General features: G+C 37.3%; 1 protein-coding gene across 2 annotated transcripts in view; it reads right to left on the bottom strand.

Annotated features, from left to right (window-relative positions):
- Positions 1-1624: 1624 nt before the first annotated feature.
- Positions 1625-19975, bottom strand: part of LOC108718582 (sodium/potassium-transporting ATPase subunit beta-1-interacting protein 3) — a 332805-nt gene continuing 314454 nt past the window's right edge. For both annotated transcript variants that reach the window (XM_041566439.1, XM_041566438.1), the window contains exons 5-6: positions 16882-16942; positions 1625-2039 (exon numbers count right to left, since the gene is read on the bottom strand). In XM_041566439.1, coding sequence (XP_041422373.1) covers positions 2026-2039; positions 16882-16942 — 75 coding nt within the window. In that variant the 3' untranslated portion in view covers positions 1625-2025. The remainder of the gene's footprint in view (positions 2040-16881; positions 16943-19975) is intronic.

Here is a 19975-nt window from a genome sequence, read left to right as displayed (position 1 = left end):
GAAGCAGGTATGGTCTTTCTCCTCCCAAAGAAAATACCCTTTTTCACTTAGGTAGGACTGATGCATGGACACTGCCTTGGCGGGGCGCATCAGCTTATGCATACTTTGTACAAACCATGTAACTAAAAGTGTCTCTTTTTGCCAAATTCAGATAAGTTCTCTTTAATCCAATTGTTCCTTAAAGTTGTATAATGATAGTGCTGGGTTAATTTGTTTAGTTCAGTATATGATATAAGCCACACACCCATGCACCAGACTGATTTTAATTGCAACACATGGATGAGCTGCATTTTTTGTTTTTGTATATTCTATAAAGGAAAGTGGCTTTCCCTTTAATGCTTGCTCTCCCAACCCCCGCCCCTCTAAACACAGTCCTACAGATTACTTAAAAGCCCATAATGCTGAATGTTTCTTTGGAAGAGGTCATGCCAAATAAAGAGAGAAGCAGGTATGGTCTTTCTCCTCCCAAAGAAAATACCCTTTTTCACTTAGGTAGGACTGATGCATGGACACTGCCTTGGCGGGGCGCATCAGCTTATGCATACTTTGTACAAACCATGTAACTAAAAGTGTCTCTTTTTGCCAAATTCAGATAAGTTCTCTTTAATCCAATTGTTCCTTAAAGTTGTATAATGATAGTGCTGGGTTAATTTGTTTAGTTCAGTATGATATAAGCCACACACCCATGCACCAGACTGATTTTAATTGCAACACATGGATGAGCTGCATTTTTTGTTTTTGTATATATATATATATATATATATATATATATATATATATATATATATATATATATATATATATATATATATATATATATATAATTTAATTTTTTTTTATTTTTTAAAAAAAACTTTTTTAAATAATAATTAGCACTTCTAAAAGAATTGCAAACTCAGGGGAACTTGGAAAACAAACAATGCAGCGAGTGTTTAAAAGAAAAAAAAAAGGCACATTTCTCCAATAATGAGCATTGTTTTATGATGCAATTACTTTTGTATTTTTATTTTTGCATTGTGCAATCCCTTGGCTCCTTGTTGTTGAATGGATTGGGATAGTTTGTGGGCTGATTCCAGTGGATTGATACCTCATCTATTCTTTAGAGTGTGCCTTTCCCATGCTTGTTACTAACAAGGGTTGGATGCGACCAGACAAAATCATTTTTAAAGGCACCAGCCTGTAATGGGCTCCATAGACTTTACTTTTTAATGAACTGCAGCAGGTTATGCACATGTGTTGGACTGCATTATCAGCTCTCCGCACAGAACATATTAGCACTTGTATCTGATTTCATGGGGGCCTAAGGGTAGGACTACATGGAAGTTTTCGGCACCATCCGACGTGCTGCGACAAATCACATGCGACTGAAATAAGGTAAGAGATAGAAGTCGGATGAAGTCGTAGCATTGATCCGACAGGACTGTCGAATGCAGATGATGCGTCTGCATCCGACAGTCGTGTTGCGTCGGATCAACGCTGCGACTAAAAAACGTCTGTGTAATCCTACCCTAAAAGGAAAAGAAGAGAAACTAACTTTGCATCCAATTCATTGTATTTATAGATTGTGCAAACTATTTTACAGTACACCAGATTTGCTTACACATTCGGGAACCAAACACCATCCTTCACATCAGAATCAACATTTATTTTGTGTTTTATAAACTCTCCTGTCACATTTATCTGTAAATTGGTGCTGAAAAAAAATCCAACTTCCATATTGAGTAGACAATGTTTCCACTGGTCCTTTTGTTTCATGCTACACTGGTTATAAAAAAAAAAGAACAATTAAAAAAACAAAAACAAATGTACATTTTTTCAAATGTCCATTTAACTCAAATTATAATAAAAAAATAAACAGAATCCACTTATTAACAACATTTTAAAATTCCGTTCTGCTGCAGGAAATGTTGCAGAGTCATAGCCGAGTTGTCCAATGAAAAGCTGGCAATCTCATTCCATGAGAAGTAATCATCAGTGGTTGTAATAGTAGTAACGTTGTGGCCTTTGGTCTCTTTGCAATCCACACTATTTATGTCGACCTAAAGGGATAGAAAATATATGTATATTATACATATACAGCTGGTTATTTAAAGGAGAAGGAAAGCTACCAAGGCTTTTTATTGCCAATAGATTAAACACAATAGTGCAAGCTAGAATGCTATATTTATTTAGAATGCTTTACCACACCTGAGTAAACAGCTCTAGAAACTCTCTGTTTGTTTAGGATAGCAGCTGCAGTATTAGCTTGGTGTTACATCACTTCCTGCCTGAGTCTCTCCCTGCTCCTCATAGATGTGGGCTCAGATTACAACAGGGAGGGGATGAGGGAGGGGAGAAAGTAAGGTGGAGAGGGATAGAGGAGCAAACTGAGCATGCTCAAGCCCAAGCCCTAGAGGTTTGAGCTGAAAACAGGAAGTCTAATACAGAAGCCGATGTATACACAATAGAAAGAAAGAAATGCTGTGTTTCTTTTGACAGAGGACTCAGAGCAGCATTACTTTGAGGGTTTACTGGTGTATTTATATAGGCCTTTCTGATAAAGCTTACTTGGTTTTAACCTTTCCTTCTCTTTTAAGTAGGACTGCATTTTATTCCTACAAATGACTGTGCATGCTACAGTAGAATGCCCATTTTATGCTTTTCAGGAAAAGGAAAGTTGCCCCCAGTAAAATAGACTGGTGCTCCTTTTCGGAAAAAAAATACACCAGCCAATGGATCTTTCTAAGGAAGCACCGCCACCATTCTTATAACTCTCAGGGATCATTTGTGAAGCCTTGCTCATATACAGCATACTGAAACTGTATTAACTGTACATGTGCAACCCCGTGCCAATGCAAGGGATCCCTGGTAGTCTTTCAAAAAAGAACAAAAATTTGGTGTAAAATAATGGAAAACAAGATGTATAATCTGAGAGCAACCAATGAAATGCATTAGAATAAGAGGTACTGTTATGGGATCTGTTATCCAGAAAGCTCCAAATAAGGAGAAGGTCATCTCCCATAGACCCCATTTTAATCAACAAATTTTTGAAAAGGATTTCCTTTTTTTTGTAATTAAACAGTACCTTTTACTTGATCCCAACAAGGATATAATTAATCCTTATTGGAGGCAAAACAATCCTGTTCGGTTTATTAAATGTTTATTTTTCAGTAGCCTTAAGGTATGGAGATCCAAATTACAGAAATACCCCTTATCCGGAAAACCCCAGGTCCCAAGTATTCTGGATAACAGGTTCCATGCCTGTACAATAAAAAGGGGAAAATCAAATTGAGGTTTTACTGTACTTGGGTGAATTGCGTGAAAACTCGCCTCTGATCTCACAGATCTTATATAAGGGCGACACCTTATGTAATATAAATGCAGTTAGTGAGTCTACGGGGGTTATTTACTAAAATCCAAATTTATCTCATAATTAAAATAAAAAAGGCTCGTCCAAACACCCATCCCCGATTTTGCCTTATTTATTAATAAAATAACTCAATTTGGATCAGGCAAAAAACAAGATAAAATTGCATCAAAGTCTGAATTGTATGGTTTTTTCAGACTTTTTTCCAAATTGCCAAATGTTTATCAGGGTTTTGCCCAAAAACCCAGAATTAATCAGTTCCTATTCTTCCAATTTGGGTAGAGACATTTCCCATTGACTTGACCTCGAAAGGAACGGCGGATTTTTGTTCCAGCATTGGGTTAAAAAATTTGAATTTTTTTTCCCCATGAAAAATTAAATTTTTTGCCCCAAAATGCCCGACCAGATAAATTTGAGGTTTAGTAGATAACCACCTAAATATTAGGCTACAAGTGAATCTGTCTTATCAAATGTGCACTGATGTATAAAGCCACCCCTTGCAAGTAGCGTGCCCATAGGAGCAGACTATGCATATAATATGGATGCACATTCTCTAGGTACAAACTGCCCTTTGGGGACCAATTGTTGGTTGCAGGTTTCAGCATACACAGAAGGAGCATATTTATAGCAGCAGTAAGTGACCAGGCTTTAATTTGATCTATAAGTTGATTCAGTGAGAAGGCATGGTGCCAGTGTTGAAGGGTATGATGACCTTTGTGCTTTCATCAATAGTGTCCAACTAGCAAACCAAGTCACACATTGTTCTGATAAATTGGTTTTTCAACACAAACTGCTGGGTTTAGTCTGATCCGATGCTTTGAGTATTAGAATTGATTTATCTGTGTCAAAGACAAGATTTAACCAATGTCAGATTAACACGTTTTCTTATTATGTATAAAGCAGCATTTTTTTCATCTTTTATTTATTTATTTATTTATTTTCAAGCAAACAGAAATTTGCCCTCAATGGGCCATGACATTATTCATTATTTTTACAGAAAAAAATAGCATTGAGTGGTTGTCTGCATTTCCAACAATTAAGAACAAAACTTTCTTATGCATGACATCAGGATTTACATCTCATTCATACTGGCTGGTCACCATAACTTTGTTCCCTCATAGGCAAGATATACTAGAGACCCTCAATAAATCTCTTAGCTATGTTACATATTTTATATCCCCTTATCCTCCAACTCCCCATTGCCACACTACATTTTAAGTGTTTATTGTGGCCTCAATTGCATCCCAGTTACCCCCAGATCTTGTCAAACTGGTCCCCATCATTTTTGAGAGCTGTAAAAGAATCCATTCTACGAACATATCTTATTCCCTCCAGTAGTTCCTTTTCCGAAGGGGGAGTCAGTGCTTTCCAATTCTTTGCTATTAGCCCCCTTGCTGCTGTGAGTATACAATTGACATTTTTTGTGTTGGATTTTTCAGTTTGGGGATCCTATTACCCAGCACATACATGTTGGTGAATTTTCCCCAAAATCGTGAAAATCGGCAAGCTACCCGGACTCTGTGAATCGCGGGATCGTGAAACCGTGAAAATCAGTAAATTGTTGAGATTCGGTGTGAGCAAATTCAGAGTTTTGAGCTCTGCAGTGGAACGCACGCGTTGAGACACATCAGATGCAATCTTGGACTTTCAGAAAGAGTTATTTGTAAAGTGGAGAGACATCACAAAAAGACTAATATATCCAGCGCTGTCACCAAGTGACCATGCCCAACTGTTCCCTTGAGGAAAGACCGGAACGCAGGAGAGATCAGTCCATTATTGGGGGGCACGTGTAGCATGAAAGAGAGGGAGTGTGGGGGACGCCCTATTTTACCCCTTTTATAACCTTCTCTACATATATCTCCACATTATAAGCCTGGCAACCCATTGGGAAAAATTACCTCTTACTAGATTACCAAATTGGAGAACTATAATTTACACCGTAATACTCCCAAGTTGGAGAACTGCAACTCACACCAATTTTGCTCTACATAATTGCTGTTGCAAAACTGGGGGAATCATTCAGTACAACCTAGGAGATTTGGAAAATTCCTATTACTTTGAGTTTAAGGGGCAGATTTATCAAGGGACGAATTTCGAAGTTGAAAACACTTTTAAACATGACCATCGAATTTAAATACTACGAATTTCGAATTCAAAGTTTTTTCATCAAATTTGGCAATTGTTCGATCAAATTAAAATTGTTTGATCGATTCGAATGATTTTTATTCGAGTGTGTAAAGACTTGGAAAAAGTTTGTAGAAGGTCCCCATAGGCTAACATAGCAATTCGGCAGGTTTAATTTGGCGAAGTATTGAAGTTGAAGTTTTTTTAAGTACTTCGATTATCGAAAGGTCGAATATTCAAACTATTTTTTACTTCGAATCGAATTCGAAGTCGTAGTATCCTATTTGATGGTCGAAGTATCCAAAAAATGAGTTCGAATTTCGAATTTTTTTACTTCGAAAATTCCCTCGAATTCACTTTGACCCTTGTTAAATCTACCCCTAAGTGACCACCTACCTGAATCATTTTGAAAAATCTTTTTATGTATCTATATTGTTATATGCTGGGTTCCTGGCCGGCCAGGTTTTGTTAAAGTAAAATAAAATTCATATTCCTTCTGATTAATTTGGTATCCAAATACACCTTTAATCAAGTTATTACTGTTTTGTTATCCTCAAAAGGACCGTGGGGATCTATGGTGTGTTTTAGACCAATTAAAGAGATTTCTTCTTAATGCCACATTATCTCAATTAATTAGTGGCTGGGAAATATCCTTGATCTTAACTCTAAAGAATGAACAAATACAGTGTATATATATATATATATATATATATATATATATAATACACAAAAGCCATGAATATCTTGTAAATTATATCCTTATAAACGGTGAGTAGTGATGTCATCAGTTATAAACGGTGAGTAGTGATGTAATTTCTGTCACATGACTCACTAAAATTTGTGTATTATAATAAATAAAGTACCCCCAGTTGTAAAATATGAGGATATTAGAAGTTACCTCGGAGTTCCATGACCTGTATAAAAACACTCGGCCTTCGGCCTCGTGTTTTTATATGGTCATGAAACTCCTCGGTAACTTATAATATCCTTATATTTTACAAGAGGGGGTACTTTATTCACTATATATATATATATAGAGAGAGAGAGAGAGAGAGAGAGAGAGAGAGAGAGAGAGAGAGAGAGAGAGAGAGAGAGAGAGAGAGAGAGAGAGAGAGAGAGAGAGAGAGAGAGAGAGAGAGAGAGAGAGAGAGAGAGAGAGAGAGAGAGAGAGAGAGAGAGAGAGAGAGAGAGAGAGAGAGTTGCTTTGGGTGTCCGCACTCAATCTCCAATAGAGTAGAGGTACACGATCAATGTTCATAATATGCAGTAGTAATGGATCAGCACACTCATTTTAGAAGTGATTAAAGTGTCTTTATTGGTAACACAGCATTGTTATCCGACGTTTCGGTCCCACCTGGGGACCTTTCTCAAGGAAAGGTCCCCAGGTGGGACCGAAACGTCGGATAACAATGCTGTGTTACCAATAAAGACACTTTAATCACTTCTAAAATGAGTGTGCTGATCCATTACTACTGTATATATATATATATATATATATATATATATATATATATATATATATATATATATATATATATATTGTGAATAAAGTACCCCCTCTTGTTTTTATACAGGTCATGGAACTCCGAGGTAACTTCTAATATCCTCATATTTTACAACTGGGGGTACTTTATTTATTATAATACACAAATTTTAGTGAGTCATGTGACAGAAATGACATCACTACTCACAGTTTATAACTGATGACATCACTACTCACCGTTTATAAGGATATAATTTACAGGATATTCATGGCTTTTGTGTATTATATATATATATATATATATATATATATATATATACAGTATATATGTATATATATATATATATATATATATATATATATATATATATATATAGATATATACACACTTACATGATTCCTATCTTAGACCTGAATGCCAGTGTCACTTTAAGTTTTAATCCTGCTATATCTGCAATACCGTTATCTCAGTGACAGCTAATGAGTTTTCACATGTGCTTGTGCTGTATCAGGTCTTTTCAAAGTACTAATTCCAGAGGTAGATACTTTGGAACAAATAATGCAATTCAGGCACATTTACATCCTCAATATAAACCGTAGGAAAATATCCACAATATATTCAGCAACAACTCACATCACAGAAACACAGGAAGGCTTTAGAGCTTTCACACAATTTATGTCGTGGCCCTGAATGTGATTGTAGGAAACTTCAGGTGCCAATCAAATAATTGCTTTTTCCTTGTTATTGCAAATATTTGTGAAAAACCTGAAGACATTTTTCCTTATAACATGTTAAAGTCTAAATGCCAGAAGGTAAACAGCTATTCTGGTTTCTTCATTGCTTCCTATCAGAAAATCAAGCAGCCAATCATACATCTGAATATGTTATCCTTCTAAAGTGAGAAAGCCTGGAGCACCTTTACATTCCACACAGAATGAAGAAGAGAAAGGGATAATAAAGCTATTCTTTTTTCCTCTCATGGGAATAAAACAAAAACATTCCATATTGGTTGAAATATTTTGAATGTATTAGTTATAACTAACACAGTAATATGCGTTGGTTTCAAATGTAAACCTTCAAAATAAATTCATATAACATTGCTCTCAGGGCACTTTTGCAATTTATATGATTTTGTTTTTGTTTCGTTTTTAAGATGTTAGCAATTTTTATTGATAATATAATGAAATTAAAACAACCACAGTACAGACAATTCATTGATTTCTAAACTATTCCTAAATTCAGCATTATAACATATTGGATACAGGGCTGGATTACTTGCTAGGCACCCTAAACACTAGCCTAGGGCCCCCTATTGTTATCAGCCTAATCCAAGGGGTGTAAATAAGGTGCCCACAGCAGGGGGAGGATGGTCATGAAGGGTCAACAAGCTGATGCTGATCACAGCTAACCTGTTTGGCTAGAAATTAAAGATTGCCGTGTGTTCCACTGTGGAATGCACAGCCATCTTTGATTCTTTTTTTACAACAACATAGATATGGCAGAGAGACAAACTGCATTTCTGTTTCCTAAAGTGGTGGGTCGGTCGAAGGTGGGGGGCCTCAAAAGCACTACCTTGCCTAGGGCCCCATTTAGTCTTAATTCAACTCTGATGGAGTATATAGATACGTTAACTGACCTATGTATGCAAGCAGGTACAGACTTATATTTGGCATTTTTGTAATTGTGTAAACTGATATTTACAAACTATAAGATCACTTTGGAATAAACACATCTCATGGTTTATATTATGAAAACTCTATGGTGAAAAGTAGAATTGCATTAGGAGTGGAAATCTGGCCCTTTGTCACTTGAGTCAAGCCACTTGTTCAGTAAACCCAACAATTGTAGGCAAATCAGTGTCAGGGAAGGATGCAGAATTAAGTAGCATCACCTTATGCAACCAAGTTGCCAATGTTAACTGAACATTAACATTTATAACAAGATCCAGTGGCTTTCATTTGTACAGACTGCACTATGGGGCAAATTCACTAAGATGCGAAGTTGCGCCAGGCGCAACTTCGCCGCACTTCGCCAGGCGTAGTTTCGCCAGGGCTCCGCAAATTCACTAAAATCCGAAGTTGCGCACAGGGGTAGCGTAAGGTTGCGGAGTTGCGCTAGCGTTGATTTACTATATAAAGCGAAGTTACGCTAGCGAAGGCTAATTTGCATACGGCGCGAAATTCAAATTTCAATGGAGGAACACGTATCTGCACTACAAATGCCTAGAAAACCTTCAAATCAGCAAATAAAAATTTTATTTTGCCCTACACATGTGCCCACTGTCTAGGTAAGTTGCCATGAGTCAGGAAATGTAGGGGGGAGGAAGGGGAGCCCCAAAATTTTTTCGATCTTTTTCAGCCTATCAGCCATCATGTAGAAAACACGCCAGCGTTTTTTGGGACTTAGAAAAAAAATTGACTTTTTTTTAAACAATCCCTATCTACTCTATTGCGCTTCGCCAGGTCTGAGGTGGCGAAGGAAGTCTAGCGTAAAAGGTAGCGTTCAGTACACTGCGCAAGTTAGTGAATTTGCGTAGTTTCGTCACTAGCGAAAATTCACCTGGCGTAAGGTTGCGAAGTAACACTAGCGAAACTACGCCAGCGTTCGTTAGTGAATTTGCGCAGTAGCGAAAATGCCAAACGCTAGCGAATTAACGCAAGCGTTCGGCGCTTCGCGGCTTAGTGAATTTGCCCCGAGTATTGGATTCAGATATGGTTGGTTTGCTCTACAGACAAAAGCTGTATGTGGAAGTATGCTTAGTAATAAGCCCACTTGTAGAGATGGGTGAATTTTTTCGCCTTGTTTCGCCGTGGAAATGACGCCCATAGACTTGTATGCCGTCATGCGTCAAAAAAAAAAGGCGTGCATCAAAAACATTTTTTTGACGCCCATAGACTTTAATGGCCGTCGGCGAATTTTTGCCGAAACAAAACGGGTCAAATTCCCCCATCCCTATCCAGTTGTCAAGAAGTGCCCTAGCGTTCTATAGCCTTTTGATCAGTATAGAAAAATTACAATTTCAATTTGTACATTTTTTCAACCTAAATTGCTGTTATATATAATTGAATTTCTGCAGCAGGACCCACAATTGTCTAGCCCTGAATTCAAAGCTTTCTAGTTCAATATCTATAAGGTGTCATCTTTATTGGATTTTAGATTTGTTCTGACAAACCCAACCTCTGGTAAGGCAGGTTAGCTTCTGTTCATGCATGCAACACTCATTAGGGGATACTTATTACTCATTATATTCCAGAATAACATAGTTAAATAACGCATTAACCACTTGGCTTATCCCTGTGCTGTGTTTATTGCTGCATCTCAATGAGCAACTAAAGAACTGTGCAAAGTTGAAACAAACAACCCTGGGCTCTCTTCTATCCATCGAAAGTTTGAGTTTAGCAGCTGCTCTTATTTAATGATCTGCTTTTGCGACTCGGCTTGTGGATTAGGACTTTCATTGGTCCTATAAAATAAAATCCTATGGTCTACTGAGGAGCTGATGGGCTGTAACATATTTGTGTGCAGTTTTTCAATTTCTGCCAGATGGTATAATATTGTATTCACTCTGTCATTTGAAATTCTTATGAGTTTTCTTTGGTTGTGATGAAAGGAGAGAAAAATAATTTTGTAAAGGAAACATAAACTCGTCACTTAGCATAGATTGTATTGTACAAATTCCGCATATTTATATACAGTATATTTCAGACACATTGTTAGTAGTTCAAGTTCTGATAATCCAAGACGCTCAAAATTTCCACTGAGGTGTGAAGAACAAATATCAGTAGTAGCAAGCCAATTCTGTTTATTGCATATATGTATTATTCAGCAGTAGCAGTCTATATGTAATATTTATCACTTTTTATTCTGTATACTGTATATATTGCCATTTGAAACATGTATGGGGTTCCCCGCATTTGACCTCGATCCGGTTAAATCATGCTTTTTTAAATAATCAATAAGGTCTAATTGTGGATTTTAGTTTGGTTGGACTTTTTTATTTAAATAGTCAGAAAACGTAAGTTTTTGATAAATAAGGCCCGTAATATTTAGTAGTATCCTGAGTCCAAATATTTCATATTCCGCTGTGGTGTCTTTTTAGGATATTACTGGACAATTACTGGATATTGAGATTATAAACTGGGCACAAGCTACAAAGCAAACAGAGAAAATGTCACCGATAGACATGAATGTGCTGATACATAAGGGAACTACAAACTGGAAGTGTAAAAGCCTGATGGCTCACTCTCCTTTCTATTGGTTTTATTTCATAGTAATGTGCATTGTTTTACAGCGTAGACTTGTTAGTGTAATGACACATGGGGAGATTTGCAGCGTTTTGTCACCCCAGCAATTTATCGCTCTGAGGGACGGGGACAAAACTACAAATCGTCATAATTGTGCCTCATTCTGCACAGTGACATTATATGGATAACAAGTCCATGGGAAAGGCATGTTTTGACAATAGATAATTGATTAAGGGAATTTGAAATACCACCCTAAATATTGTTTTGGTTTATGCTTCTGCTACAATAATTGCGGTGTCTTATGTTCTTTTATGTTCTTTGTTCTGTTTGTTATTGTGGTCTTACCAGTTGACTGGCTTGCTTTGTTCTTGGACTATTCATTATGCTGTTGTGTATCTCTTCCACACTCCATACTGGCACTTTTTTGACTAAATATGAAATAAAGAGGCAAATTGTCTACCTACTGCTTATACCCATATTTGTCAAAGGGGTGAGATAAAAAGGTGAGATCTCTTATCCTACAAGGGTGACTCTGAGTTGGGACTCAAATTTGACAAAAACATATTTAACTGTACCTTGTAAAAGATATGGAAAATCTTAGCAATAAAGAAAGACTGGCCAAATTGGGGATGTTCACACTGGAGAAGAGGCACTTAAGGGGTGATATGATAACTATGTTTAAATATATAATATCATATAATAATCTATCTAATGCTTTATTTACCAGTAGGTCTTTCCAGCTGACACAAGGTCACCCATTCCCTTTAGAAGAAAAGAGGTTCCACCAAAATATTCAGAAGGGGTTTTTTACAGTGAGAGCTGTGAACATGTGGAATTCTCTCCCTGAATCAGTGGTACAGGCTGATACATTAGATAGCTTTAAGAAGGGGTTGGAAAGGCTTTTTAGCAAGTGAGGGAATACAGGGTTATGGGAGATACTCATAGTACAAGTTGATCCAGGGACTAGTCCCATTGCATCCTGGAGTCAGGAAGGAATTTTGGAGAGGAGAGGCTTCAACTGGGTTTTTTTTGCCTTCCTCTGGATCAGTTAGAACATGGACATTTGTCCTTTTTTAACCGAACTTACTATGTTACTATGTGAATGAGCCAAGTTAAAAATATTTGAAGACCAGTGAAATTGCTGCTCTCACACACACATCTATACCCTCACTGCCTTAAATTAGAAAAATTGCAGTGTTTACAGCTTTCCTCCATACCTAGACCATTGAGTTCAGTGAGAAATAAAAATGCAGATTTTTTCCTGCATTTCTTTAGGAAGGAGCATCTGCTGAACCGCTACTTTCCCAACATTTGCACAGGATTTGCAGAATAGTACTGACAGTAATTGATGTTCCATATATTTATTGTTTTGCTCTTTGAGATGCAACTAAAGACAGACAGCACAGGGTTGATATAGGCCACCTTCATATCCTACTGCATAATGGCTTATCTTGCACAATGGACAGCAAACTGTATACGGGATTTTGAACCTATTTACAGCACTTGTTTTCTGAAGCAGTGTCAGCATGAGTGGGCATCACGAGAAACGTATGCATACTTTATTGTCTAAATCTATTACACTTTTCCATTCGTGTCCTTTTAGGTAAACTTTAATGCTGAAGAATTAAGGTGGGGAGCATCCTATACCACAGTAATAGAGATTATTAAAAAAGGATTTTAGCTGTTCCGAGACAGTTTTGAACTGTCCTTTTTCTATTTTTGTGTTGTTACTTTTTGTAATTTGCATTGTCCTCTTCCTCTTGCTATCCTGAAATTTAGAATGTTTGGTAATCAAATTCAGCAATATCTGTCAACCAGAAAACAGATTCAATTTGATTTTATTATGCTTTATTGCCTGCTTTTCTATTAAAACCCATTTCTAGTTACCTGTCAGCCTTAAACTACAGGGAACTTGGCAGCCATGCAGGAATGAGATCCTGTACTGAAGGCCTGAAGTTTTCTGGTTGAGAGGTACATCAACACTAGCTTAGTTAACATCAAGGGGCCGATTCACTAACTTCGAGTGAAGGATTCGAAGTTAAAAAACTTTGAATTTCAAAGTTATTTTTGGGCTACTTCGACCATCGAATGGGCTACTTCGACCTTCGACTACGACTTCGAATAGAAGGATTCGAAGTAAAAATCGTTTGACTATTCGACCATTCCATAGTCGAAGTACTGTCTCTTTAAAAAAAACTTCGACCCCCTAGTTCGGCATCTAAAAGCTACCGAAGTCAATGTTAGCCTATGGGGAAGGTCCCCATACGCTTGGCTAACTTCTTTGATCGAAGGATATTCCTTCGATCGTTGGATTAAAATCCTTCGAATCGTTCGATTTGAAGGATTTTATCGTTCGATCGAAGGAATAATCCTTCGATCGTTCGATCGTACTATCTGCCCTAAATCCTTCGACTTCGATATTCGAATTCGAAGGATTTTAGTTCCTAGTCGAATATCGAGGGTTAATTAAACCTCGATATTCGACCCTTAGAGAATCGGCCCCTAAGTGCAAAGTTTGCATAGTTTGATTCAGTAGAACACTATGGGAAATGGCATTGCTGTATTTGTACTTTTCTGGATAACTTGCATCTAGAATAGGCCCCTCGGCTGTATAAATGTTTCAATTACAAACAGCACACACACAAGAAAGAATGAAGACCAACTGCAAGTTGTCTTACTTGTCTCTTTGTACAACATACAAAATAAATTTGATTGTGTCCCTTTAACACTAGATAATTTAAATGTTACCTGGAAATATATACAGTATAAGAACTGATATACAAGTAGACATAATATTAAAGAACAGTATAACATTCAGAAAGCAGTAACCTTTTGATACACATAGTTTGTTACTTTATTTGTTGCGGCAATAATGCGTGCAATGAATACAGTAGTATTATTTTTCGTCAATGCATTTCTAAAGCCGATGGGCATCTGTAATAACCGGCAGCAAAGGAACTTGATATATTTACTAATGTCATTGTTGACGAAGCAATAACTTGCGAGCAAAGACAAATTATGGATTTGTTTTTTTTTTCAATAAACTAAAATGGATTTCTGACTGGAGCAATGCATATAATAAAAAGAGATCAGCAATCTAAGAAGTGGTTTATTGCTTATTTGCAATATTGTCAAAAACGTACTTGTATTTATCTGGCTTAGAAATAAATACGCAAAAATTCGATATGTACAGTGAAATTAGATAAGAATGTATAAGAAAGCTTTAACATTTAAACAGCAAAAGTTTGTATCAGTTCAAAAACCTATAGCAACGAATAAGCTGTTACCATTTACTGATCTAATGCAGCTAGAATATCAAACGCTGCATCTGATTGGTTGCTGGGCTGGTTCCATTTCCACATTCCTACAGTCATAGTGCTGAGGACTTTGTAAAAACTACTGCTCCGCTTGGATAGTTCACTATAGAATGTGTGGTAAATATATATGCTTGGGACATGGGGTTTTCCAGATAATAGATATTTCTATAATCTGAATCTTTATACCATAAGGGGGTTATTTATCAAAGTCTTAATTTTCTGCTGTAAACTCTGATCAAATCCACTCAGGTTTTTTTACGCTTATTTATAAAAATTTTCTGAAAATTTGCTTTGCGGGAAAAAAAAATCAGATTTTCAAGTTTTTTTCCGGACTTTTCACCCGAAAACTCTGAATTTCTTATTTCCTGAAAACTTCAAAAACTTTGGAGTATTGCACAAAACCCAGCGCACATCAAAAAATCATTGGGACTTCTCCCATTGACTTATATGCAACCTCGACAGGTCTGAGATGCCGGATTTTCAGATTTGGACTTTTCCATCCTCAGGGTTTAATAAATCCCTAAAAATGTGTTATTTTTTAAAAGTCAGATTTTATTAAAAAAAATTTTTTGCATTTGGAGTTTAGTAAATAACCTCTACTAAAAAAATATTTAAACATTAAATCAACCCAAATGACTGGTTTTGCCTCCAATAAGGATTAATTCATATCTTAGTTTGGATCAAATACAATGTATTGTTTTAGTTTATAAAAATCTGGAGTAAAAGTCTATGGGACATGGCCTGTAATTCAGAACTTCCTAGATAACAGGTTTCTTAATAATGGACCCCATACCTGTACATGGAAGATATAAAACTTACTAGGAATAAAGTACAAAATATTTTTCTTTTTAATGTTAAAGTCACGAATGATCATTTAGGAGCAGGCAGTGTACAAAAACCTGCATTTTTTTTTTGCATTTTTCAAACTGCCTCCCTGTCTAAATAAATTGGAGCAGGTTTGTGGCAGTGCTGTATTCATCAAGGGGGAGAGGATGGAAGCCCTCCAGCCCCATGCCTGTTACTTAACGCTGCCCCCCATTGCAGCAGATGCTGCCCTTTAGCTCTACACCTTGCACAGATTTTTTTTATCTGGCATAGGCTTACCTATGCCCACATCTATTTTAGAATTGTTACTGAAACTAATTCTATTTACTGTGTTAATAGTAGGAATAATTCGTTGCCCCCCCCTCCCACTTATGAGTAATTCTGATCAGGTATACCCTGGGCCACCACTAGAAATCATGGGGCCCCATTCTACTAATTCATTTTCAGTTATTAGCCCACCAGTCAACTGGGCCCTGACAAAAAGAACAATGGGGACACAATGAAAAACATGCCCTGATCCACCCTTTTCATGCTCCATTATGCCTGCCCAAACTCCATTCATACTGTGGTAGAGTGACTAGGAAAAGGTCACTCTAGCCTTTAATTTCTCCCCAAGTACTAAGAGAGGCTCCAGGAAGGGAGTTGTAAAACAGAGAATCCTATCTCTTTTTAAAAACTTTAGTAGCCAGGTACTCCATTCTGCAGATCCTGTCCGGACATTGGAGTTCACCTTCCACAGGAAAGCTGTCCTGTGGAAAGCCTATTTAAAGTTAATTAGAATGGGAGAGTGTGTCTTTCAGCAGGGCACAGCAGGTAGATGACCTGGCTGTGTAAAGAACTCCCAGAGGAGCTGCATGAAGCAGAGGGAGCCTTTGACAAGCTTGTGACTCTGACAGAGAGTATTGTGAAGAGAGTGAGGAAGCCAGGAGGCTGAATATTACCCAGGAGAAAGTCCTGTGAGTACAGGGGTGAGCCAAACAATACTGTTTTTGTGCTGGTCATCTACAAGGGGCCCAGTCTAGTTAGGGACTGCTTCAAAGTGTCAAGTTAGTGCCCACTGGGCAATGTTTTATTTTTATGGTTTGTTTGTTTGGTAAAAATGGTCACCCCTGTTCCTGTGCATAATTGACTGTGTTTTTTAAAAGTAGGAACATAAACCAGAGTTTTCCTTGAAGAATCCTGTGTCCCTGTCTTTCTGATCCTTTGTCCTATGCTGCCTGCCCACCATTGACTAATCCTCCCCCAAAAGTTACGTGTGCCAGCTGCCAGAATACCCTCAAACCCTGCCCCTTCACACCTTCCTGCCTCGTGAGGCTTCAAAGGCAATCAAAGCAAATGAAGGCTCCAATGCAAAAGAAGATGTAAAGTCAACGGTGTCCTGGGTATATAAGGAGAGCCTATTAATAAAACAAATGTTTTAGCTGTCACTTCAAAGGGACACTTTGCATCACCAGTGATGATTTTGGAGTATCTAAGCAAAGGTTCTGCAATAAATATTCTGTAACTATAACTATTCTGTAACTATATTCCAAAATACTTACAGATGTCCTCTTCATCTGTGATAACGCTGATCACGTAGCAGGCATACACAAATCCAATTAGCTAGAAGACAATAAAATACATTTGCTCTGTCAGTTTAATTTCAAATCTGGGCATAAAAATATCTCAAATAAACCATATTTATTTCTAACCGTGCACTGTAATTGTTCAAATTTATTCAAAGTGTACTTTCTAAGAGAAAACTCAATCTTCAACGCAACTTCAGCTGTGTGTAAATTACAGGGATTTCTCCTCCTGAAAGTGTAGAGACAGCTCATAGTGATCAGGTTATTGGATGTAACGTAGTTTCATTCAAAATTTAGAACTCACTTCAGAATACATCGATTTATTCAGTCACCGCAGTCAAACAAACTCAAGAAATACAGTCGCCTGTACAAACAAGAGAGAAACATAACCCCCCCACACACACCAGTAGAATAGCTATTGTTAAGATAAAATTATAGTCCAAAACAAATACCATAATTCAGTGATTCCCAGACTGTGGGTCTCCACCCCCGTTAGAAGTGCTTGGAGCAGTGACAGGAGGCAGTAAGGATTAGAATTGGGAAGAATGGCCATTTTCTCATCAAGATACTCCTGAAAGCTTTTGCTGTTTACACTGTAGCATAAAACATTTGTGAATGTGAAGACACATTTCACCATACTTCCTATTTCAAATGATGCCCATGGGTCCTAGTGAGATTTGTGGTCTCCAGAATGAACCCAGTGTCAGGAACTCCCTGGACCTGTTTTAGTTCTGCCACTGCTCCTTCTCTTGCTTGAGCCAAAGAAGGCAGTGTGGTGTGGTCTGACCTTGACAGAATATGACTCTGCCTCCAAGTCCATTTTCCTTTGCCCCCTTTCCAGCCGCGAGCAATGGCTTGTTAAAGGGTTAAAGCCCACTACCCTGTCTCCCCAATGCTGGATTGGCCAACCTGCCTTATCCTAGCCATGTGTCCTGTTCATTTTGCTCTGGTTTCTGACCCTGTTCCTGACCCTGTAACCTTGTTTTTGATACCTGCCTAGTAAGTCCTGCTCCTGTCCCTGTTCCCTTTGGTTCTGATTCCCCAGTTTGACCTCGGCCTGTTTCCTGACTCTGCAAGTTGTCCCTGTTCCCTCTGGTTCTGACTCCCAAAAACTTGTTTTCTCTGTTTCTCTGTCTCGCTACATTTTCTTCCTTCAATAAATATCAGTGAACCTGCAGTTGTTGTTAGTGGTGAGTTACTCCACACAAACCAACATTTATTCCTAACACCCAGTCTCAGCATACACTTCTGCCTTTAAATGCCACTTTTAGTCCTTATAGGTAGAAGTGCCTCTTTGGCTCTTTCTGGCACTACTAGTGCATGACTACTGAGCAGGCTGGGAGTCTGAACATGAGATGGATGAAAATGAGGCAATTAGCCCCTGATTATGTTGTCTCATAGATGAAAATGAGACAACTTAATCAGACAGGCCAGACCTAGGCCAGATCAGAAGTACACAGTACAGAATTGTCAGCTAAATCTTGGTTGAAAAAAGGCAGCAAACAGATAAGGTTGAAAATCAGACACAAGGTCAAACAGGAGTAACAAAGGTAAGTGAGCAGTAAATAATAACAACTTGGCTAGTCTTCATATAGTTAATTCCAAATTCCTATAATTAACTTGGCTGATATGAGGCGAATTGAAGAACAAATTGCACCAATAAGGGAATCATAACAACCAATCAGATCTCTATTTTGAGTTTTTGGCTTTTGATATTAGCCTAATCAAAACAAATTGTTGATTGGTTGCTACAGGCGACTGCGACAATGAGCTCTTGTATATTTGCAGCCGCAAGCCACATTTTAAAAAAGTACAAATGTCTACTTATTTATTACAAGACCCGAATAAAAAAGCATGAGAAAATAAAAACTTGGAACAAAGCCAATAAGTTTAATAAAACCTTGAAATAATAATTTTTCTAAAATATAAAAGCAAAGAAAGATTTTACGGTTTGCTAATGACAACTCTTATTGGGGGGGACGTAATTAAAAGTCGCAAGAGTTATTTAAAATTCGAATGTTAAGCACTGCTCGCAATATAAAATCGGTTGCTGGCAAATATTACATTGCGCGTTTTCGCTAAGCAAAGGTTTAGTGGTAACACCTGCTCTTGGTTTTTGTTAAATATTCTGTAACAAAAAAGTTTTGCGATTACGAAATTTATTTGGTCGCAAACGTTGAAGTCGTTGAGGTCTTTAATCAGTCAAAAATGACGCAATCGTCTTTGCGCAGGTTTTTCCGATATCGAAACATATTACATTCCCCCATTGACCTCTATATGACCATGCCAGCTTTTACAAGAAGTTTTGTATCAGAGTTTTTGTGGGTTTTTAAATGTAATAAATATAAATTTTTTCTTGGTTTGGAGTAATTATTTAAATACATGTTGTTTTGCAATAAAAAGTACAATAAAGAAAAAAAACATACAAATGTTAGTATAATGACCAGAAATTGTGTGAAATATATGTTTTTTTAACCTGATTTTGTGGAAAAAATTTTCAACCAATAAGTTTCAGTTCCCTGTGGCGAGAGATTTTCAATTTCAAAGTGCTCACTGAAATATCGTGACGAGAAAATGCTAAAGTGCTTATTCTAATAGAGCAAGCAGTGCTCCTTTACTCTTTACACTTTAAGATGGAGTAGCGTGAAAAATCATTTGCATGTGTTTGAGGTTTCTTGTACCTCTCTTTGCTCACTGCATAAGTAACATGATCAGCACAAATAAGCATCCCAAGTTCTATAATATTTACAGTTTGCAGTATCTATTATTTTGCCTTAAAAATGAAACAACATTCTGACGCTCCTCTTTTTCTCCTGTTAATTGAGTCCTATGTTCAATTCATTATGCTTTTGTGTTGTAATTCATACTTATAGCCTAAACCATGTAAACATCTTATCTCCAATAAAACAGGTACATATGAGAGCCCTTACTTGTCTCGTGCAGAGGACTCACATTGAGATCATGGCTCATTTACCAAAACCAGGCAAATTTGCTCAAGGGCAGTAACCTATAGCAACCAATTAGTGATTGGGTTTCTTCTGTCAGTTGCAGGTAGAACAATGAATCCATT

Source organism: Xenopus laevis, chromosome 6L, assembly GCF_017654675.1.
Source record: "Xenopus laevis strain J_2021 chromosome 6L, Xenopus_laevis_v10.1, whole genome shotgun sequence".
Lineage (NCBI taxonomy): Eukaryota > Metazoa > Chordata > Amphibia > Anura > Pipidae > Xenopus > Xenopus laevis.
Note: the sequence above shows the minus strand (reverse complement) of the source record. Positions and strands in the feature narration are given on the sequence as shown.